This window comes from Fukomys damarensis, unplaced genomic scaffold, assembly GCF_012274545.1.
Source record: "Fukomys damarensis isolate Sample0158 unplaced genomic scaffold, DMR_v1.0_HiC HiC_scaffold_23, whole genome shotgun sequence".
Classification (NCBI taxonomy): Eukaryota; Metazoa; Chordata; class Mammalia; order Rodentia; family Bathyergidae; genus Fukomys; species Fukomys damarensis.
The window spans coordinates 19,352,807-19,377,457 of record NW_022900935.1 but is presented as its reverse complement, the minus strand read 5'-3'; the positions used below and the strand labels follow the sequence as shown (position 1 = coordinate 19,377,457).

Genomic DNA, 24,651 nt, shown 5'->3' with positions numbered 1-24,651 from the left:
AAAAAAAAAAAAAAAAAATTTTTGAGACAGGGTCTTTCATTGACCCTCCTGACTCAGCCTTCTGAGTGCTGGGGTTACAGGTATGTGTCACCATGCCTGGCCCAACTAAAACTTCAAAGTCTACTGGAAGCACAGGCAGAAGGAGGCTTGTTCGGTGCCAGGAGAGGGTATCTAGTACATATTTACCACTCCTACCAGGCCCTGGCCCACAAAATGGGATTTCAGATGTGAAGGATCAGGTCCTCCAGGCTATGTAAGAGCTACACAGCACAGCTGGCCTGGGCTTGATTCCAACACCTGGCCCAGTGGTCTAGCCTCTGGGTCACTCTGCCTCATGCTTTCCCATAGGACCCTAGCTCCTATTGACCAGAAAAAGCCAGATCCTGCTGGTCACCTCTCTCCCTCTCCCCAACCAGACATCAGGCCTAGAGGAGCTGTAAAGAACTCAGCTCTCCAGGCTCCCCACTCCTCCCTCTCCAATTCTCCTAGGGAGCCACCCCTGCTGCTTGGCACAGATCCCCCTCTCCTGCTACATCCTTCCAACTCTTCCCCCAACTCCTACACAATCCCTGTCCCAAACCATTTCCCGCAGTTTCCCATCTGATCAGTTTCTTAGGAAGGATAATTATCCGTGGAGGGAGGAGGCGGAAAACTCTTAAGAGCCAAGAACACTAAGAGCAAACTTCATCTAGTCCATTTTCCGCCTGCCAGCACAGCATTCGTCCTAAACACAGGCTGGTCGTGGTCATCCCCTGCAGTGCCCACGATCCGCAATGAAGAGTCCACTCTCTTTTTCTGTATTAAATCTGAGCCCTCCCTGATTGGCTCTACCTCAGGGTCAGGCCTAGTTGCCAGCACATTTTAAGTGACAATACTGCCGAAACCCATCTGCCACCAAGGCCCGTGCTGCGCTGTGCTGAGTTCCTCTGTCTCCACGACTGCTTTGTATTTCAGCTGTTTACATGCCTGTCTCCCACAAAAGCGTCAGCATCTCAGGGCTGGGAACCACCTCCCACACAGCTGTGCCCGGCACACAGAAGGTGCTCAGGGGCAAGCTGAGCAGGGAGGCCACCACTTCCCTCTGCAGAAGGAACAGGGAACAGTATGGGAAAGGAGGGTTACTTACATGACCACGGAAGGGCCTGGGCTAGGGGTCAGGAGAGCTGTGTTTAACCTCTGCCACCATCCACTGCGGCCCTTGGCTAAGTCACTTCCGCTCTGGCCTTCGGCTTCCTCCTCTGCAAGATGACAGGGTGGGCCAGGCTCCCTCACCATTTACCAAGCATTCCCGAACGCACTGCTATGCTCTCTCCTCAGCATGCTCATTTAACTTCCTCAGCTCTGCGTGTGGGGTCCTCACAGCTGCAAGAACAAGAGCCAGAATTTTTGGCTCCTCAATGCTTATCTTTTCCATTACGCTCCCTAGACTCAATGCTTTGTCTCTAGATCCTGCTCAGCTCTAAAGTCTCATTCTAGGTCTGCCTTCTCCCGGTCTGACAACAGCCTCAGGCATGACCCAGGGTTCATCTGAGGAGAGACATACCCAGGACCGGGAGCTCTATGGTGCCACACCTCCCACATGACAGATCGGGTGACTATCTGCCTGCTGACTAGCTCTGGGACTGGGCAGGGGAGGGGTAGTCAGCAGGAGTCCCGCAGGGCCCAGCACCCCACTCAGCCCCTCCTCCTCCCACATGCCCTTGTGGCCCCCTGCTCGCCTCCCTGGTAACCACTCTCCTAGGCTAGCACTCCTGCCCGTGGCTATCCTGGCTAGAGGGACCTGTACAGGAGCTTTGCTCTGCTGTCTCATAGGCCCTGGCTGAGATCCTGGTGGGTAGGGACCTCCTTTGCTCAGCTCCTTGTGGCCAGGCACAGTCCAGGCCACTTCCCCATCTCTGACTCCCAGGCTGTCTGTACATCTATCCCCCAATCAGATCATGCCACCCTGCTCAAAACCGTCAGGAGTCCACACAGCACCTACCATCACCTCGAAAACTCATCCCAAAGCCCACAGAACTCACACAGTCTCACCCAGCTTTCCTTTGTTCTTCCCCTTTTAGCCCACTCCCACTCCACGTCTTCAAACGTGAGCTCAAGGCCTTGAAAGGTGGGCTCCTTCCTGTCATTTAGCCATCTCCTTAGAGAGCCTTCACTGACCATCTGATATAGCCTCTGTGTCTCTTTCATGTTTGTTTTCTTCAGGACACTCATTGCTGCCAGACACTGTCAGGTCCACTGTCCAATGATCTCTGCTAACATAACAGCTTCCTGACATCAGGAGCCTCTTCTGCCTTGATCCTGGCTGTGTCCTCAGCATCCAAAATAAGAGTCTGGCACGGGGGAGAGGGAGCTGGGGTGGGGCGTATGCTTAAGCACATTAGCCTGCATGGTCAGGAAGGCCACTCTGAAGAGAGGCCATGTGACCTGAGGCCTGCATGACAGTGCCAGCCTAAGGCTGTCTATGAACAGTGTTCCAGGCTGGGGACAGGCAAGTATCACTGCCACATGGAGGAAAAAAGCTTGGTTAGCACAACATGTTGGTGGAACACAGGAAGGCCCATGAGGTTGGAACACAGGAGAGAGGGGCAGGATGTGATGTGCAGAAAGGTGCAGACCATATACATCCGTCTTCAATTTTATCCAAACTTTATGAGACACATCAGAATGGTTTCCACCTGGGAACACCTTGTTTTGGTTTGTATTTCTCCCTCTGGCTGCACCGTACAGAACTGATTACAGGCAGACAGGAGTGGAGCTGAAGACCATCCAGGAGACCCTGAGATGCTCAGAGTATGGACAGAACAGGTGTAGAGATGCAGTGAAGGGCAACCCTCTGCTTCACGCAGCCATGCTTCCCAGCAACCTAAGGAGCTCTGGCCCAGACCACATCCCACTGGCTGGAATTCGAGATGATCAGCAATTCAGCAGCCCACCTACCCAATCCTACGTCTCACACGTAGTGACAGAGGATCCTCCTTGGTGGCCGCCCAAAGCAGCTGCTCAGAGCCTTGGCAGGTTTCACAGCCCTCTCCTGCCCTGCCACCTCCCTTCCTTTTATGGGGTCTGGTGAAGGTGCCTGCACCCAGCCTCTGCTCTCTGCTCATTCCTGCTGTGTTCCTCCCCTTCCCAGAGGATATCCTGTGCTTTCAGCAGTAGCATAGCAATCACCAAGTGCTTAATTATCTTGATTTACTTTCCTGAGGTAGCTGTGAGCTGGATAAAGGCAGATACCATGACTTGCACCCTTTAGGGCTGTCGTGAAAATGAGACAATAATGTACTATGTGGAACCCTAAACACAAGGCCAGGCACTGGCAGGGGCTCAGCAAACACTAGCTCCCCTTTCATTGCCTTGTAGAGGGACGTAAGTCTGGCTGGGCACCTCTGCTCTCTCTGCCCACTAAGCAGGTGGGTGAGGCATAGTCTCTGAAAGGGTTGGAAAAGTCCCAATAGGTTTCAAAAGCAAAGGGTAGTGATTCTGCATTACCTCTGGCTCGGCATAGTCACATCTCTGTGGCTTTCTGTAGCCCTCCCCTGCATTCGAGCAAGCAAACTCCCATTTAACCTGCAGGACCCAGCTCGAAGCCTTCCCTGATCCACCACCCACACACCCCGCCGAGGCACTTCACAGTACACTGCGAATGCCTATTTACGTGTTGGCCTCTCCCTTGATGTTGGGATTATAGTACTGTACATGTATTTATCATTCTATCTTAAACACAGCATTATGTATCAGCACAACTCAATGAATGATCAGTATAAATCTCTCTCCCAACCGAGTGAAATCAGACAACTCAGTTCACAGTCTCATTTATACCCTGCCCCCAGGACTAGAGATATTCAGTCCCACCCTAATGACCTCTGGCCTGACCCTGACCCTCACCCTCATCTCATCTCTTCCCTTTTTCCAAAAAAGTTGGGAATTACCCGGCATGGGGGTGGATGTCTGTAATGCCGGCATTAGGAGGAGGTGGGAGGTCAGCCTGAGCTACACAGTGAGTTTAAGGCTAGTCTGAACTGCATAGTGAGACTCTGTCTCAACAAACAAACTGAGAATTGAACCCAGGCTTTGGTACTAAGGTACATCTGCAGCCCTTTTCATTCTGAGACAGAGTCTTGCTAAATTCCCTACGTGGGACTTCAATTTTGATCCTTTTGCCTCAATATTCCAAAGTCCTGGGATTATACTCATGGGCCATCAAATTCAGCTTTATCCTTTCTTTAATGCTACAGGGTCAGTAGCAGCTCCCACTACTGAACATTTACAGTATGCTCAGAACCATACAGACCTTACCCATTGGACTAGGGACACAGACTGACAGGGTGATACAGTTAGGAAGTGGCAGAACTTGCTACTCAACACCAGCACACCCCACCTGGCACTTTTCGGAGCTAGGCTATTTTTAAAACCATTATCTGTTCTGCAAAATTGAGTGCTTTTATGGCTACACCTCAAGTTGTCTTACAAAATCATGCTTTGCTCATTAAATGTTTCAGGAGATGAGTCTTGCTACTCCAGTTAGGTGGCAGAACGTAATCTAAATGTTACATGGGAAAAATAGTTCAGGAATTGAATAGGAAGCCCTGGGTCTGGCTTTAGCTGTGCTACAGTTGGGCCATATGACCCTAGGCAGGTCACCTAACCTTGAAGCCTCAGTTTCCTACTACATAAAAAATATATATAGCAATAATGAGAGCATTTCCCCTAAAAGATGGGGGGTGGGACAAGGCAGCTGTGGGTGCAACTCAGTGGTTGGTCATAAGGTCCTGGGTTTGATCCCAAGTACACACACACACACACACACACACACATATGTGCATGATGGTACATGTCTGTCATCCCAACTACTCAGAATGCTGAGGCAGGCTCTCTGAGGCAGGCAAGCTGAGGCAAGTTCAAGGCCACACTGGGAAACTTAGCAGAACCTTATCTCAAAGCAAAGACACAAAAAGGACTGGGGATGTAGTTCAGGGCTCCCTAGTTTCAATCCCTAGTACAACAGAAAAAGGAGAGGAGAAGGGATTGGAGGGAAAGGGAGGGAAGTTTCTTGCTAGACAGTGGTACATGCTTGTAATCCCAGCACTTAGGAGGCTGAGGCAGGAAAACCAAAAGTTCAAGTTAATGAGACCCTGTCTCAAAATTTAAAAAAATAAAAATAAAAAGGGCTGGGGATGTAGCTTAGCAGTAGAGCACCCATGGGTTTGATCCCCAGTACCATATACATACAAAAAAAGTTTCTGGATACATGCAGGGAAGTACTGTACCTACCCTAGGGGTTTACTCATTATAAGGATCAATATATTCTATCTATAGCCACCTCACCCAACTCTGGCCACATAGCAAGGCATCAAATTGTGTTTCTGAGTACTTCTTCAGTTGCTGCAAAAACCAGCCAGTGTCTTCCTCTTGATCCTTATAGGCACCATTTATTGTGTTCCCAATGTGCCGAACTCTGTACTGCCATCTTACATGGGTACTCTCCCAGCACCCTCCCCATTCCCCTGCCAGCTAAATATTACCCCATGTTACAGATGATCAAATTAGGACTCTGAGGGTGTTAACTTTTTTTGAGGGGGGTACCGGGGATCGAACTCGGGACCTTGCACTTGTGAGGCAGGCAGCGGAACCACTGAGCCAAATCCCCAGCCCAAGGGTAAGTTACTCGCTCAAGGTCATAGTGCTACAGAGAGGTGGAAGTAAGATTGGAGCTGAGGTCTGTCCGGCTACAAGCCCATGTTCCCAACCAGAATGCTTGTGCGTGTGGTTCCAAAGGGAACTGCTTTGCAACATTCCCCTGCAACCAAGAGATCCTGCTCCAGGTAGAAGCTTCTGGCCCTGCCCAGTGAGATGTCCTTCATGCTCCTTAAGGACATCCTGCTACCCTTCACAGCTTAGCTCGATGATCACAAAGCCTCATCGACCTGCCCAGCGGGGAGGTCTCTCTCCCTGCTCTAAACTCTCATACAATTCCACCTGTACTTCACACCCAATCTACTTGCTACTGCTGGTCTGTTCTTGTCCCTACTGCGTCCTCAGACAGAAAGAGAAGGTGGGCGGCAGGGCAGGCTCAGTCAGGGAGGGTGGATGGAGTATCTGTTCTCCATCTATCTGTAACCTCATCTTAGGCTTTGCTTACCTAAGGTTGGCCCCTCCCCATGCTGGCATCCTGCCTACCTGATACCGCATCCAGGTTCCTGTGGGCCCTGGTCCAGGACCCAGGAGAATCTTGTTTGATGGCAAAGATGCTATGAAAAGTACCACACCCAAGTTCAACACTGGCTTGTGGACTACAAGCTTTGAGGGATTCAGTAGGAGCCAGCAAAGCCTCAAGACTGACTGGCTCCGAGGTCCTGAGCCTCACACTTGCTTTGGCTGCAAGGATCTGTTGTGGCTAAAGCCCAAGAATTTCCCTGATCCCTGTTAGGTACCACCCAGCAGGATGCTGCCCCTCTTCAAAGGGCCCACTGGGAAAATTGAGTTTTCCCAATGTTTAGATATCAACATTTAGCCAAAGACCACAGCCCTTTCTCTTGACCTACTACCTATGTCCTACTGTTTGGAGACCCCCATATTACAGCAGAAAAGAACCATTTTTGCCATAGTTCATGTGTAGCCCAGGGCCAGTCCTCTCTGGGCCTCAACTAAAAAATGAGAAGCCTTCTTCAAAACATCTCCGTTCTCCCTTTGGGCCCAGGGCCACAGGTTATGAGAGGGTTCCTTTTACCACTAACATTATAGAGTTAGAATGTACTCTATTTTTCACTCCTAGAAGCAGGATGAGAACAGAGAACAGGGTCCTTAGTCCAAAACACAGTCAAAGCTCCCTAGCATGGCACCCTCAAAGCCCACCCACCTTCTGAGCCTGTCCCTTGGGTCAGCTGTCTCCAAGGTGGCTGCTTCCCTTCCCTGGGCCTCAGAGGTGTGTTTGGGCCCCAGCCACTTTAGGAAAAAGTGCAGGAGACCTGAGTCACACCTGGGGTGTGAGCTAAGGCTCACCATGGCAATGCAGCAGACCCAGGGGGCAAAAGGAAACCAGTTCCTCCCCTGCCACACAGTGCAAAAAGAGCTTGTTTGATTTCTTTGATCCTCAACCCAGAAGCTTTTTTCTTTTTTAAGGAGTCACATGCCCCTCTTGCCTTAAGACATAGTCCACTTGACCAATGAGGCTCATTCCTCTTGCCTCAGAGTTGTTCTATGATTCCCCAGCTAAACCCCACTCATCCCAGGATCAAGCACCAGTTTGTTTTCTGTACCAGGAATCAAACTCAGGACTTTGAGCTTGCCAGGCAGGCACGGCGCTGCTGAGCTACATCCCTGGCACAAGCACTGATTTGTGCAAGATGCAATTCTAGGGGTCAGGGATGTAGTTCAGCAGTGCTGTCACCTGCCTCACAAGCATGAGGTTCTGAGTTCCATCCCTGGTACCAGTTAAAAAAAAAAAGAAGAAGAAGAAGAAGAAGCATGATGGTCCTTAGGCAGAAGCACTGAACTTTTACAATCTGTGGCTACCATGAGCCTTTCCCCACCCTCTGACAAAAACCCACTTATACAACTGTCTGCAGAGTATTTAAGGTCTCCCTATGTAGTTCAGGCTAGCCACAGACTCACATCAATCCTCTTGTCTCAGCCTCCCAAGTGCTGGGATTACAGGTGTGTGCCACCACATCTGGCCATCCTCAGAGTATTCTAGAGGGACCGTGAACTCTGCTATTGACTCTCACCCATATATATATATATATATATACATATACACATACATATATACATACATATACACTGTATACCAGGGCCGGGGATTTAGCTCAGTGGTTCCGCCGCCTACCTTGCAAGCACAAGGACCTGAGTTTGATCCCCAGTAACGAAAAAAAAAAAAAGAAAGAAAGAAAAAGAAAACTGCATACCAGAAGAACAATGAGCCTCCAGTCCATTCTCCCACTTAGACTACAATCCCTTAGTATGCCCTCCTGAATGAGTCTCCTACCCTTGCCCACCTTACTATACTACTTCTAGAAGCTTCCCTCTTTTCTGAACTCCGAGCATCCCCATCTGAACCACACAACTTCCCACCTGTGCTTTTTCCCTTGGGTGTTATCATACTTCTCCTATGGACCCATTTCTTCAATCCTATAGTCATCAACTGGAGTCAGAGATGAGCATCAACCTATACTTGAGAATTCTGTGCTTAAGCCAGGGTCCATGACAGCCCTGTGTCTCCCACCCCGCAGGGATAAGGCTGTGTTGAACCCCCTCCAAGTGCCTTGCATCCTGCCCATACCTCAACAAAGCAGAAGCTCCCCTGGACTGACTAACCTTCTTGCTAGAAAGCCCCTAGAGGTCTTTCATAGAGAAATCAACAGCTAGTGAACTAAGGCCCTGACTGGCATAGGAAAGAGGCAGAGCTAGGACTAAGGTCCACACAATTTCCCACCTATGCCTTCTCTCTGTGTGTTATCTTACTTCCTCTGTGAGCACAGCTTATAGAGCTCTTTTATTTATTTATTTTTTTTTTTATGCTGGTGGTTTTATGAAAACTAAATTTTCCCTCAGGTGCAAAAAAGATGCACAAGAAAGTTAACAGCAGCTGGGTGTGGTGGTGCATGCCCGTATTCCCAATACTTGGGAGGCTGAGACAAGAGGATTGCCCTGAGTTCAAGGCCAGCCTGGGCTACATAGTAAGGGCAAGGCCAGTTTGAACTACAAAGTATGACCCTGTCTTAAAAAAAAAAAAACAAAAAAGTTAACAGCAATATCGTGTGGGGTATGATAGGAAGGTGCAGAAGGAGACTTACTTTTCATCTTAATACCCTTCTGTACTGTTTACTGGGTTTTACTTTGCTGTTTTTGTTTTACCATCAATATGTTTTACATGTTTTATTTCATATAAAAATAAATCTACCACAGAAAGGAGTTTCTAGCCCCAGTCCACCCCCAACACACATAAAAACAAAGAGAAGCCATAAGTAAACCTGTCCAGGTATGACTATAAATTAACAAGATTGCCTTCTTATACAGTTTATGGCCACTGCTCTCATTAATTCACAGTCACAGTGCAGCTTATGGCTTAAGGAATATTCCACGGAAGAATTTAATTCAATTAGGGCTCTTGGCAGCTCCCTGAGGAAGCTCTGGTATCTCACTTTTACTTACACAGATGGAGGGCAGACCAAACAAGACCCAAGGAGACCCCACCCAGCCCAGAGAGGGCGCCCCTGCAGACCATCATTAGAGCCAGGCCGAGGGAGGGGGACACACAGCTTCACTTAAACACTGGCTGAGGACTGAAGCATCACTCTCAGTTAAATCCCCAGGTCTGAAATTAAGCCAGGCGTCAAATAGCCTCTGGACTTTTTCTCCCTCCTCTCTGTGCAGGCAACCTGGTTTCCAATCTTCTCCGGTCTCTGCAGGGGCCCCAACTCCCCATGGAAGTCTGTGACATCATATGCGCCATCATTCATTTGTTCCCCAAATATGGCAGGGACCTTTCCCTGAGTGATAGACAAAGGAGAAAAAGAACACACCAACGCCCTGTCTTCAAGGGGCTTCCATTCTCGTGGGACTTGGGTACTAAGTATAGCCAGCCTATCTAATTCCCTTCCTTCCTTTAAGACTCCGCCCAGGGTTCCATCTCCTCAGAGAGGCCTTCTCTAACCACGTAGGCCTCAGGGACCACCTGCTTCCTCTGAACTTTGCCTCTCTGCAAGTATCCATATCCTGTCTCACTCGGTCTTGTCTCATCAAGACCTGAGCAGAATGGAAAAGCACCTATTGAGCAGGGTCTGGATTTCATTCTTCTTCATCCCCTACAGGCCACAGGTTACACGCCTGCTGGCTGTTCACAGTCATAGTGCCTCTTCCATTTGGGCTTGGAATTATCTGCTCTCAGTCCTGGCTGTCCAGCACACAAATACACTTCACCTCTGTCTCACACACAGCTGTGACTTCTCCCCTGTGCCGTCAGTAGCCCTGTCTTTAACTGGCTCAGCACCGTGGAAGGGCCACTCTGGAATCAGAGGTAAGTGTTCCCGAAGGGTCTGGGCAGGGGCAATAGAACTTCTCACCTTGAACCTCAGTCACAGTTGCTTAAGGACATATCTTTGCAGGAAAGAGCTTGCTAGGATAATCTAGCAAACTTCCTGATTTTAATAAGTGCTACTGGAACTCAGGGCTAATATCTAATAAACCCCCAAACTGGCCCTCTGGGGCCTCACTGGATGAGCATTAGGGTGAGGAAAATTAATTCAGCATGATCCCAGAGAAGAGGGGCACACCCCACTGACGCAGGCCCAACCCAAAACTTAGTTCAGTTAAAATTAGATTAGCCCATAAGATTAAAAATACCCACATATAATCACGGGCTGCCTTAAAGTATCAGTTGATGTTTATTGGCATCTAAAGAGACGGTTTGGCCCAGTGCGGTGTGTGCAGACAACCTTGGGGAGACACGTCTGACTCAGACGTTTGCAGGGGAGTGAGTGCTACAAGGAGGCCCACACCGGCGATGGATGACTCAGGAATAACCCGGGTCCTGGCTTTGCCAAGTGAGCTTTCTCCACCTGCCTCAGAAGGAAAGAGGGCAGGTGGGAGGTTGACAGGAGGAGAGGAAGAGGCAGGCCTGTCTCTTGTGTGCGGGCTGCCATTCCCAGAGGGAGCCTGGGGCCCCTTAGCTTTAGGTCCCTGCCGTCCCTGTGTTTATCAGCACCAACCACCTCCAAGGTGGTGAACACAATGGGATTTGGAGTGGATCACAGTTTCTTCCCCAAACCCAAGAAGTCATCCACAGAAAAGAGCCAAACCTTTAAAGCTTTCCAGTTCAGAATGATAAGGGAGAGGTTAAATTTCTGAATTAAAAGGACCCTTAAAGTCAGCATAATGAGAAGAACATAGGCTCTAAAGTCATACAGATCCTGGCTTAAATGCCCATGTTTTCTAGCTTTTGAAATAGGAACTTAACAAGCAGCAATTAATTTACAAATTAAAAAAAATATTACAAATTAGGGAACAGTAAGGCAAGGTGGCACAAGCCTATAATACCAGCACTTTGGGAGGCTGAGGCAGGAGTACAAGTTTGAGCCCAACCTGGGCAATTTAGTAAGATTACCTCAAAATAAAAAATATGGCTAGACAAATAGCTCAGAGAGAGGGCCCTGGGTTTAATGCCCAGTGCCACCACCAACAAAACAAAACACCTTGGAATCGAGCCAGCCAGCCTCTAGACCACTGGCTTCTTTAGCCTTTTCTTCCCAGAGGAACCAGTGTCCCTCCTGATAAGCATTCAGGTCTCCAGCATCATCTGGTCTTTCACTCCCCTCAAAGCCCATTCAGATCGAGGGTTCTCCTTGATCCTTATAGTAACCCAGCAAGTTGGCCAGAGAGGAAAGAGAATTAGGCCTTGGATCAGAAGTCCAAGAATGGTATGTTTTGTCACTTTCTCACTACATGACCTCAGACAGGTCACAGCTCAAGACTTTTCACAGACGTAAAGAAAGATTTAATCCTATATATGCAAGTGCCTTGGAAACAAATCACAACACTAATAAGAATTACTACTAAATGTCTCATGCCTGGCAGGGCTAAGAAAGTTATGCCACCTGCTCCCATTACAAAGGCTGTCTCTCAGGAGACCATGCTGAACACTGAATATAACTAAGAGCAGCACAGAGGGGCCGGGGATTTAGCTCAGTGGTTCTGCCGCCTGCTTTGCAAGGTCCTGAGTTCAATCCCTGGTACCAAAAAAAAAAAAAAAAAAAAAAAAAAAAAAAAGAGCAGCCAAGACTCAAGGGCAGGAGGTCACACTCACGAGGTTAGCCATAGCCTGCAGGCTACAGGAAATCCCCCTTTAACAGGCCCTCCCCTGCCCAAGGAGGAAAGAAGCAAACTCTGGTTGGAAAGCTAAGAGGGCACCAACAGAGATCACAGGCAGGGGATCCACAGAAGAGGAACAGGCCCAGCCTGACCACAGGATTTGTATACACCCATGCAGATTCTGTGACAAAGGACAGACCCAAAGCCAGGCACAAAACACCTATAGCTTTCTCAGGAAGAGTGGGTTCCTGCTGTGTACAACTGTCCCCACCACCATCCAGAGGAGTCCTACAGTCCTCAAATGCAGGTGCAGTGATCTGGGAAGCACTCCTTAAGAGCTGTGTATGTGTACTCAGAGGCAGGCGATGCAGCCGCACCCCTCCAGGAGGCTGTGCCAAGTCGTGAACAGAAAATAGATAGCAATTCAGCATCATCGAAGGTAACCCTTGAGCTGTTTCCTCATCTGCAAAACAGGGAGAGCCTTTATCACGTGATTTTACTAGGAATTAAATGAGATTACTTTTATAAAGTGCCTGACACTACTCTGTAGATCTCCAATAAATGTTAATTATTATTACCCTCACCCCCACCCCAGCAGAGATGCTACAGGGCAGGCCATGCCAAAGCTGTGGATAAACAATAAGGCAGAAGGGTTCAGGGGAGAAAGAGGAAGGACTGGAGTGGGCTAGGAAGACTTCCCGGACGGGGAATCCTATAGTTTAATCTTGAACGTCTCCCAAAGGTCTGTGCTAAAGGCTTGGTCCCCAGGGTGGTACTGTTACAGTAGGAGGCTGTGGAAACTGTAGGAGGTGGGTTCTAGTGGGAAGGTCTTTAAGTCATTCAAGGGTGTGTTCTGAAAGGGACCTGGGGACCTCAGCGCTCTCCTGACCATGAGGTAGGCAGCTTGCTTTGCCATACCCCTGCCATGATGGCAGCCTCATCCCAGGCCCAAAGCAATGGGGCCGCCCAACCATGGTCTGGAACCTCTATAACTATGAGCCAAAACAAACCTTTTCTTTTAATGAGCAGATTATCTCAAGTATTTTGGTGTCATGACAGACACCAAAACTAACATAGGGAGGAATCTGAGAGAGCCTAAAAGCCCACTACAGTGAATTGGCCATCCCCAAATCAATCTCTACCTCCAACAGTATCTTCACCTTACTGATGAGGCAAGTCAGGTCCAGAGAAAGGAGATGTATGAACCCAGAGTCACACAGGTACTGAGAGGCAGTGTCAGGTCAATACCCAGGTTTTATGACTACATCTTTCCTTTATACCTGAGCTGGTTGGGAATGAGAAAAAAGATGTCTCATGGGTGCTCAGCTAAATGAAGCCCAGGCCACCTGACCAAGCTAGGCTCTCCAGGTGCCCTGGCAATCCTGGGACATATATCCTACCTGATGCCTTCCTCCCAGGCCCAGCTGACCTCCCCACAACTGTACTGCAGTCAATCAGCTGTTTTCCCAAATAGAAAAAGGCCACCTCTTTCTTTTTAGAGAGTCCCATCTGGGCTTCTTGAGATAGGTTCAAGGTGACCTTTAAGCTGTTTCTTCCTCTCTCCTTTTGAAAAAAGGGGGGAAAGTGAGTTCTAGTCTAATTTGTTGTATTGTTTTTTGTTTTGCAGTACTGGGGAATTGAACTCAGGACCTTGTGCTTGCCAGGCAGGTGAAGCACCATTGAGCTACATCCCTGGCCCTTCTAATCTAATTTGTATAAGAAACCAATTACTGGCTCCAATATCTACGTGAGCTGTGAAGTGGGCAGGAATGACCCTATTTCTCCTAATCATAGTTTAGTTCTAAAGAGGAAATGGCAGGACATACCTTGCAAGACCAAAACCCCAAAGCTCTAAGATGTAAAGTAACAAAAGAAGTCTTTTTTTGTCCCTGGTCAGGACACAAGATGAATACCTGCTTTATGGGCTCTTGGGAACTCTGCCAGGAGTTCCAGGTCAGGAATATGGGCAAACAACACAGGGGGGCTGGCAGCAGCGAGCTGGGTTACTGTGAAGCTCTCCCAGGAACAGGCATTGCTCTGGGAGTCTGATGAACTGGGACAAAGCAAAATTCACACAGAAGCCAAGCCACAGTGTGCAGAGGTAGTGGGAATGGCTCTACCCTAAGGCTCAGGTACATTCTCACAGTTATCCCAATAGTCCAAATCCTCTTAGGCCACCAGGCCCTCCCCACCAAGGAAAGACAAAAATCTCTGATGGCTGGAGGAAGAGAAAAAAGGCCTAGAGAGAGGAAATGGTGTGCCTAATGTCACTCCAGGACCCAGTTAAAAGAGAACTTAGAGGTATCTATTACTCTGGAACATCAGCTCTGTGCTCCTCCCACAGCAGTCTCTGCAAGTGTCTCCTCGAAGCTGTGCTCCCTGATCAGAGTAGCAAGACTGCACACAGCACTTTCCACTCTTACAGGGAGGGCAACTTGCAAGGGAGGGAGCTGCCACAGCTGACAAAATGAGGGCTCCGACATAACTCCTACCCACGCTGGGCTGTCAAGAGAAAAGGCAAGACCCCAAAATAAACTCCCAGGCACTTGGGTATCTGACAGTACAGAGGGAGCATGGTCTCAACATCCCAGCCATATCCTCCAAGGCAGTTGGTACCATCTCCCCTCCTCCAAGACAAGCTTGACCAGCAAGGGAAGGCAGCTCAAGGGAAAGAATAAAGTAAGTTGGACAGACATCAAAATCTGAAACCCTGTAGAAGGGTAGCCGATGCCAGTCTAGAGCTGAGATATATGTGATCTTGTAACTTCAGAGGAAGATTGTAGGAAACAGGGTGGCAATTAATTGCCTTAAGTGGTAAAAATACGAATATGGTAGCTACTGTTTACTGAGTGCTCCCTGTATGTACAAAGTCAGCTTTGTGTGTATTAATTTATATCATCATATCAGTGAACTACAGATAAATATTACTCCTGCCCTTTTTGGGGGGAAGGATGGTATTTGTTTGGGGTTTTTTTTTTTTTTTTAAGTGCTGGAAATGGAACCCAGGGCCTTGCACATGTTAGGCAAACATTCTACCACTGAGCCACATCCCTTAACCCTTATAATTTCCGTTCACACTGAGGAAACTGAGACTCAGAGCATTAAGTGGCAGTGGTAGCTGACTTCTACACTTCAACCTCAATTCTAATCTCAATTCTGCACTGCAAGGTAGGGGGAAGGTAGGCTTTCTAAGCTTTTTGCCAGCTGAAAGGGATTTATTCCCCCCCACCCCTGTGGTACTAGAGATTGAACCTAGGACCTTCTGCATGTTGGGCAGGCACTATCCTGTCTTTTTAAATTTTATTTTGAGACAGTCTCACTAAATTGCCCAGTCTAGCCTCAAACTTGCAAACCTCTGAATTCGGCCTCCTGAAAAGCTGAGTTTACAGGTATGTGTCTCCACTCCTAGCTGGATAGGGACCCTTGAGGTCTTTTGGTCACCTTTTCCTTTATTCTCTTTCTCAGGGTGGTCAGATGCTAGGGTTCTTCTGTTTTCCAAGTCAGAAAAATGCTTTTCCAGCTGTGCATGGTTGTGCACATCTGTAATCTCAGCACTCTGGGAGGCTGAGGTAGGAGGATCACAAGTTCCCAACCTGGGCAACCTAGCAATTGAGACCTTATCTAAAAAAAATAAAATACATTAAAGGGCTAGGGGTTCAGTGTGAAGGCCCTAGGTTCAAATTCTAGTCAAAACCAAAACAAAAACCAAAAAACCCCAGCAATTATAAAAAATGCCTTTCCAAGCTAGAGACACAGGCTTTTTGGAACTGCAAAGGACATTATACCCAGCCTCTTCACTTTACAATGGAAACACTGAGGCCCAAGGCTGAGTGATTTGTCTGGGTTTCCAGAGTCAGTGGAACAGCAGAAATGTCAGAACTGCAAAGGGCCACAAAGATCAACTGCTGGGTAAGGAGGCATGACTGCCCAAGGTCAGAAGAGGAGGAGGGACAAGAAGCCAGGTTTCCTGATTTCTAGACTGATACTTTGCCACAGGACCATCACTGCTTTCCAGCTGCCTGGGGTCCCAAGACTCAGCACTCCGATGGTGACAGAGCAGGCCAGGCCTGCCTGCTCCCATTAGGACAAGAGACCTCAGGCCTGCATGGAGAAACTTCAGGCTGCCCAGAGTAGGGTCTCTGCAGTCATGCCTTATCCTCCCAGCAAGCACTGAAACCCTTTGTGTGTACCGGCCCCCAACCCCTAGTACAAGGCCAGGTACAGGTGGGAGGTGAGGGGGCTGGAGGGAGAAGACAATTTATACACAGCACTTCTGAGTTCTCTTTGTGGTTTCATACAGGCAAATGACATATCATGGTCACTTCAGATTTTTACAACAAATTGAGGCATAAGGTTTCATGACTCAACTGATACAGTCAAATAGCAGTTAAGATTCTTCTCATTTCACAAGAGAGGGAGATCTGCAGAAAAAGCCCCAGCTGTTCAAGGTCATATATTTATGTCAGAATCAGGACATACTGTTCCTCTTTCCCAGTCCTTGATATTTTTTTTCCGGTAAGCTGGCTACCATCAGGTATAGGTGTTGACGGCTCAGCTTTATGACCAGGCCCCACTACTGTGACCGGCTCAGCACCAAAGCTTTGAGCCAGGAAGCCAGCTCCTGGGTCTATCAAAACAGAGGCACCACTTCATTCCTGCAGCATGTCCCACAGCCTGCCTCACACTAATCTGGCATCAGCACTCAGCTGCTGCATGTCCTTGGGAAAGCTGCAAGACTTCCTGCCAATAGCCTCAAACTCCCCAAACCCAAATCTCCAGTCAAAGAGGGGAACAGAGTCCCAGGACCTTGAGCTTTCTTCAGGGACAGGCCAAAACAGCAAAGGAAGCTTGCAAAACACCCTTGGACGCCAATGCCAGGGGCTTCTGGGCTATGCAGACTCACGTGAGCTCCAACTATCACCCAGCAGAACAGGGTGGTCAGGCTGAGCAAGGCACCCAACCCTCTGGGAGGGAACAATTTTTTTTATTTCCTTCTCCCCAAAAGAATATTTCAAAGTCTCTTCAGAACCACCACCCCCACCCTGGGAAAAAAAGAAAAAGAAAAAGAAAACCCCTAGTTCTTCTCCCTGTACCTTTCCTACTTGAATGAGCAGTCAGTGTCACTGGTCAGTCCAGATAGCACCTTGAGACACAGCTGGGTGCCAACCTTGGGTCAGACCTAGCTTCAGCCTCCTCCGCTCTACCACCACCTTCAAGACAACCTTCAAAAATTCCCATAAATTGTACAAAAGATGACATCCCTGGGCCGGATACTGACTCTGGGGCTTCTAACCAGTCTAGGCAGACAGAACTGTTAGAAAACACTGTGGGAATGAAAGAGGGTAAGACTATGGGGTCCCTTAAGTTTCCACCACACTTGTAAGTCTCCTGCACCCAGCTCCCTGCAATACCCAAACTCCTCAGACAGACCAAGTAGGAATACAACCTGGAGCACCCTCTCATGAATCAGGTAATAAGCTGCACTGGTTGCTGTTGACAGAGTAAAAAGTGACACTTGCTACAAGATACTGGTCTCACACACAGCTGGGTGCCTGGCTCCCCTCTGGGTCTGCCCCAGCCAGAGGAGATCTGCAAGACCTGGAAGCCTTGCTGTAGGTACATAGTTTCAGAAGCATCCCATTTGAATCCTGCTCTCTCTAGCTCCCTCCCAATCATAACTCTAGCGTCAGTCTTGGGAGGCTTCAGACCTCAGAGGACACAGAACTGGAGTTTGAGAAAGACCAAGGTGGCAGAGTGGATGCTGTCTATGTTACAGGAGTAGTTCAGCCCCTAATCTTGGGCAGCCTCAAATAATAAGAGATGGGGAAGGAAGCTCAACAGTCTAGTGGTGGGACAGCAGCATCAAGCAAATCGCACTTACCTATCTTCATGAGGCAGGCCAACAGGATCCAGAGAGAGATCTCAAAGGGTGTGCGCACGTGTGTGTAGTCGATGCCCAGGACTGGAAAGGCCTTTCGATGCTTTGGGCCATGTTCCATGGAATGGTTCACAGGGTGGCTCACTGGGTGGTGTGGCGTCTCCGGTGGGGCGGTGGTGACATCCCCAATCGAGCGTTCCCGAGGTGGCTCAGAGCCCGGGATGGTGCTCGCAGTAGGGCTGAGGACAGGTAACAGGCCCACCAAGGCGACCATCACCAGCAAGGAGGGGAAGATCCGAGGCAGAGCCAGCTCCCAGATGCCAGACCACCGAAGCATCCTGCTGCTCCCTCAGCCCAGCAGGCCTAAACCCTTAGTGAAGTGAGAGTAAGATCTGGGACATAGGTAGCAGGGGTCAGTAGGTGGAAGAAGAGACTGAAAGAGTCTCTAGGAAAAGTCCATGTTTTAGAGTGGTACTTTCCTGCAAGTAGTCCCCTGGGGGTGGAGGGAAACTGGGGTCACAACCTTAAACTCCAAACTACTTAAGTAGGGAAAAGGACCCCGAAAGGACCACGGAAGAAGACCAAAGGTTCTGGAACTCCAGACCTGGGAAAGAGGAGGAATAAGAGAGACTGGACCTAGCGACAGAGGAAGGGACAGGATAGGCTGGACCCAAGGAAAAGGAAGAGGAAAGAATGGGAACTTTGACTGAGGAAAGTGACCCAGGCGCTGGGACTCGGCAAAAGGAAGAGGTAGGGAGCCTGCGCTAAAGGAAGCGGAACGAAGAGGGTGAGACCCGGTCCAGGAAAGGAGGGTGGGGGCTGGAAGCCTAGCGTGCAAGGAAGGAGTGAAGCGGAAAAGCGGCCAGGAGCTTCCACACCCAGAGGAGGGCCAGAGTTCAGGTGGGCCGGGCTGAGAATCCGGGGAAATGGAGGGTGGAAGGAGGCGGAAAGCAGAGGCAGACGGCCTGGCGGGAAGGCGCTTAGGCGCAGGCTGGCGGAGGCTCGCGGTAAACCGGCATCAACACGCCCCTCCTGGCGACCCCAGCGAGGCGCCGCGTTCCGCCCGGCCCAGCTGAAGCTCCTTCACCACCTGCTCCAGCTCCCCTACCGGCTCTAACCTGGGCGGCAGCGGACTGATGCCTCCCTGAGCCCTGCACTGCCACTTATAGGCACCAGCGAGCACCGGGCGCAACGGGCTAGAGGGACCTGTCAGCGCCCGCGGAGCACAGCGGCCTCTGTCGCCCAGGAGAAGAAGTCTCGCGAAGAAGAGGAAGTCAAGTCAGAGAAGGCACACGCGCGCACACACACACACACACACACACACACACACACACCCCCCTGAATCTACGGAGATTCTAAAAAGAGTAAAATATTGTTGTTTACAAAGCGCTTTCACATCCACATTTGTCGACTCATGAAGATGTACCAATAATTCTTTGAAGGACATATTATGGACATTCTTCATGTACCATGTGACCTTTAGCACGTTACTTAGCCTGTTTCACAGCTTTCTTTCTTTTTTTTTTTTAAATAAAGGTATCAACAGAACTATTAACATGCATTTTGCCTGTCTTAGCCAATCAGTATTATATTTTAGGTGTTTGACTTTCAAAAAAGTATTTTCTGTTTCCCAAAGTTTATGAGAAAGACTGACGAACATGAAGAAATTTTAATTAAAACTTTTGAGTTTGATACTGTTGCTGTGTGTTCCAGGTTCATAGTTCCACAAACGCTGATGAAGTCTCCAACCAAAGAAGGAGGTTAGAAAGTTTTGTTGGAAAAAAAGGAGTAGGAGAATAGCTCCTGGATTTCTAGGAGGGGGTCCCCAAGGGATGGTCCTGTTTCACAGCTTTCTTATCTGTACCGTGGAGATAATATCGCAGCCGTACTTCTATTAGAGCGATAATGGGATGGATCTATGTAAATTACTTAGCACACACCCTAGCACATTACATTACACATTGCGTTTTACAGAGGAGCAGGACTCCCTGAAGGGAAGAGATGGGAGGCTACAAAGGGCAACGAGGGAGCATTTCTGTCCCAAGACAAAGGGACCACATCCGGTGACTTCTCTGCATGCTGGAGCCTATTTGCTCCTCTGTAATTGCCCAAGTTGGACTCCACCTTGTGTTGCCATACCTCGCTTCCAGGTAAGAGTTTTTGAAATCACTGAAATGCTGTGATATTTTGCAGAAGACTAAATGAGGACCAGGAAAGTCAAAGTCACCTTCACAGAATGATCTCAGAGAGGATCACTTCAGTCTAACAAATGTTTTCTGGGCCTCTCAACAAGGTTTTGTACTTGGTCCCAGCAACACAGAGATAAGACCTGAGGTGAAAGGCGATAGCATTGAGGAAAGTCACAAATCACACCAGGGCTTCCAAGTGCCAGGGCTGCTCTATTTCTCCACTAGGTGGGAGTTACAAAGGTTCCACAGAGGCAGGTGTTTTGTGACAACTCATCTAGTACTCATTCTTCATGTACTTTTTCCTAGGTGTGTTATTCATCCACATAAAGGATATTACACAAGGATATAATGGTAACTGAGCATGAAAACACCAAACTGAGCTCTCTGTATGTCACATTTTCCAGGCATAGCTCTAGACCCCTGAGCTCTCTGTACCTCACATTTTCCAGGCATAGCTCTAGACCCCTGAGAGATGATAAAGGGCCAGAAAAACCTTCATAGAAAGCTAGCACACTTCTGTCATCTGGGAGCAGATGAGAGGAGAAAATCAGCTATAATGGAAATAACCAAGAAGGGTATACTAGTAGTGGTGGCTCACACCTATAATCCCAATTCAAGGCCAGCCTGAACTATATAGTGAGCCCTTGTCTCAAAACAAAACAAAACAGAGGAGCAGCACTTTAGTCACGGATCAGAATAATGACAATAACGCCTCACAATTTTTCAGTCCTTGATAGTTCACAACCATTTGTCCAGGTCTATCAATGATCCAAGTCCTGCTGCATAGTGAGGACTCAATATGTCATAGCAAATATTCTTATTCGTTTTTTACAGATGAAAAAACCAAGGCTCGGGCATATGAAGCCATTTCCCCAGAACCACACAGCTATTAGGAAACAGATACAGGACATAAGTCAGGGTTCTAACTTCTGAGTCCAGTGGGTTTTTTTCAAAACACCAAAGGTTCCCTGTAGAATAAAAAGAAGTGGGAAAGGAATGGCATTAGGGGAGGGATTTTCCACAGGTGGCCTTGGGCCAGAACCCTGAGACCTGCACCTTTCCAGTTTGGATAGCAACTTTCACTGATGCACTTTGATCCTCCCCCCTCTAAGTCTCTCTCTCCCTAGTCCTGAATGAGTCCTTGGGCAGGCACCAGCCTGGGATGGAGCAGATCCCAATAAGATCAGGAAATGTCTCTCAGCTCCTACAAGGCCTGAAGAAGGTTATAAAAACATGACAATACAATAGTGCCTTGGTATTTGTCATTAATTGGTTCCAGGATGTTATACAAGTGTCAAATATGACGAGTATCTAACAAATTATTTGGGTGGGAAAGGTTATCAAGTCATGAGGGAATTGGCACTGACAAATTCTAGCTTGGATGTCACATACCAAACAAAAGAGCACTAGGACAAAATTTTTGTGTCAAAATGTGTGAGTCAGGCATGATAGCATATGCCTGTAATTTCAGCATTCTGGAGGCTGAGGCAGGGGAATCACTGCAAATTCAAGGCCAGCCCAGGCTACATAGTGAGTTCCAAGCCAGCCTGAATTACAGAGCAAGACACTGTCTGAAAAAACAAAAACAAAGTGCCAAATTTGACAAGTTTCAGCAGACCATAGTGGCATGTACCAGTAACCTCAAAGTCAGGAGGCTGAGGCAGGAGGATTGCCACAAGGTCAAAGCCAGTCTGGGCTGCACAGTGAGTTCAAGTACAGCCTGGAATGCTTAGCAAGACCCTGTCAAACAAAACAAAAACAAAACACACAAACAAATGTGATGAGTTTCAAAGCAGTTGAGTACCAAGGTATGATTGTACTGGGAAATAATCCTGGAGAGAAACCATCTAAGACACCTTGCGGCTAAGGCCCAGCCCCAGGGAGGCAGCAGGATTGCCTACAGATTTCAGCCATGGTGTCTAGGTGCAAATCCCAGCACCGCTTACTATGAGACTTCTAGTAAAGCAGTCTCACTTCCAAAACCGGGTGGGGGAGGGGGTCAGGATGAAGGTGTCAGCCAATGCACACGAAGCCCTTGCTGGGTCCTCAGGCAGCAGTGCCATGTATCTTTAGCATGGTTATTTTTACTTGCATGCAACCAATGCTTCAAATGTAGATTTGAGGTAAGGACCCCATGATGCTATAGACTCACAGAGGCAACAGACAGGCTCAAAAGATGACTCCTATCTCTGAGACTGTGCTGGGAGTTTAATACTTCTTTAAAAATTGTATTGCCATTTCTTTTTTTTTTCTTTTTTTAATTTTTAATTTTTATTTTGTGAGACAAGGTCTCGCTATGTATTTCAGCCTGGCCTTGAACTCACTATGTAGCCCAGGCTGGCCTAGAACTCACAGCGATCCTCCTGCTTCAGCCACCCAAGTGCTGGGATTACAGGTGTGCGCCACCATGCCAGGCTGCATTGCTGTTTCTTGTGTGAGTTAAGAGTATTATTTTGTTAAAGACAATAAGTTAAAATATACTACAGGCTGGGAGTGCTTGCCTAGCATGAATGAGGCCCTAGGTTTGATCTTTAGTACCACAATAAAATAAAACAAAATATAATGCAATGTTTGTAACCTTTTCCCTGGAGTCTGAGGCAGAAAGATTGCAAATTCAAGCCCACCTGGACAACTTAGTGACTCAGGGAGACCCTGTGTCAAAATAAATTTAATAAATAAATAGGCCTGGAATGTAGCTCAGTGCAGACCCCGGGTTCAATCCCCAGTACTAGGGGGGGAAAAAAGGAACCTTTTAGGGCAAGTTGGTCTTGATTCAGAAAGGCATATCTCTAACCCCTTCATTGAATCCTTTCACTAAAAGTGCTGGAAATTAGATGGGTATGGTGGTGCACACCTATAATCCCAACACTCTGGGAGGCTGAGGCAAGAGGATTGCAAGTTCAAGCACAACCCAGACAATTTAGTGAGACCCTGTTTTTTTTTTGTTTGTTTTTTTTTTTAGATAGGGTCTCTTTATGTCATCCAGGCTGGCCTTGAAATTGAGGTAATCCTCCTGCCTCAGCCTCCCTACTGCTGGGATTACAAGCATGTGCCGCTATCCCCCCCCACCCCATTTTAATTCTTTTTTTTTTTTTTTTTTTTTTTTTTTGGTACTGGAGATTGAACTCTGGACCTTACGCTTGCAAAGCAGGCAGCGGAACCACTGAGCTACATCCCCAGCCCCTTGTGTTAATGCAACAAAATTTAAGAAAAGTTGGGGATGTAGCTCACTGTTCAATTCCCAGTACTGAAAAAAATAAAGTCCTGCGAATTGGGAATTTCATGGAATTGTTATTGTTATGACAACCATAGATATGTGGCCAATATGGCATTAGGTTTGGCTTGGTTTTTTGCAGTGCTGGGGATTAAACCCAGGGCCTTCAAAGTAAGCTATATCTCCAGGCCCCCCACTTTGTTCTTTTGAGACAGGGTCTCACTATGTAGTTCAGTTTGGCCTTGAACTCTCTATGCAGCCCAGGCTGACTTCAAACTCAGTGATCCTCCTGCTTCAGCCTCCTGAAGCCAGGGATTACACCACACCCAGCAAATGCATGGCACTAGGAAAAGATCTGCTCAGTTCCATAATAGCTGTGGGCAAGACATATTCTATTTTTGTCCCTCTGCTCATTTACATATGTGAAAAGTAGGTGGGGTCATACTTCTGGCCTAGTAAGGTCATTGCAACGGGTGAAAAGCCAAAATTGAGCTGAGGATGTGGCTGAGCAGCACAGCACTTGCCTGGCCTGTGTGAGGCCCTAAGGCACTGTGGGTCTGGCACATAATTGGCACCCAATAACTGAGTTCACTGCTTTCTTCTTTAGAGACCCATCAAGCCTTCCTCCAAGCACTGTAATCCTGGCACTGAGGGAGGCTGAGGCAGAGGGTCAAAAATTTGAACTCTATCTGGGCAACTTAGTGAGACCTTCAGAGAGAAAGAGAGAGAGAGAGAGAGAGAGAGAGAGAGAGAGAGCGAGAGAGAGAGAGAAAGAGAGAGAGGAAGAGAGAAAGAAAAAAAGAAAGGTTATGAACCAGCAGGTAGTGCATGCCTGTAATCCCTGCACTTAGGAGGCTGAGGCTGGAGGATTGCTATAAATTCAAGGCCAGGCTGAATAGGCAGGTGGAATAGAAGTAAGGGTGGTAAAAGTTTAATTTTTTTGTTTTGTTTTCTTTTGAGACAGGATCTCACGATATAGTTCAGGCTGGTCTGGAACTGTGTAGTTCAGGTTGGCCTCAAACTCATTGTGATCCTTCCTGCCTCAGCCTCCTAAATGCTGAGATTATAGGCCTACACCACTATGCCTAGTTGTCCCACAGTCTGCTTTTTTCCTAATTACTGATAAGAAAATTTTTAAGTATATTTTTAAAACGGGCAACTGAAATGAGTAGACATTTTCAGAAAAAGTACAGATAATCAATAAATACATGAAAAATGTTCATCATAATTGGCCATGTGAGAGACACAAATTAAAACAATACTAAGATACCATCTTACACCAGAAAGAGTAGCTACATTGAGAAATCAAATAATAACAAATGCTGACAAGGCTGCAGGGAAAAGAAACCCATTTACATTTTCAGTGGGGATGTAAAGTAGTACAACCACTGTGGAGATGAGTATGTAGATTCCTCAAAAAACTAAGAATAGGCAGGCATGGTGGTGCATGCCTGTAATCCCAGCACTTGGGAGGGTGAGGCAGGAAGATCGCCATGAGTTTGAGGCCAGCCTGGACTACATAGTGAGTTAAAAGCTAGCCTGAACTACATAGCAAGACCCTGTCTCAA

At 47.9% G+C, this 24,651-nt stretch overlaps 1 protein-coding gene across 1 annotated transcript in view; it reads right to left on the bottom strand.

Annotated features, from left to right (window-relative positions):
• Positions 1–18,852, bottom strand: part of Slc9a1 (solute carrier family 9 member A1) — a 54,989-nt gene extending 36,137 nt beyond the window's left edge. The window contains exon 1 of the mRNA XM_010632813.3: positions 17,684–18,852. Within this exon, the coding sequence (XP_010631115.1) occupies positions 17,684–18,017 (334 nt within the window). The 5' untranslated portion in view covers positions 18,018–18,852. The remainder of the gene's footprint in view (positions 1–17,683) is intronic.
• Between the last annotated feature and the right edge of the window lie 5,799 nt (positions 18,853–24,651).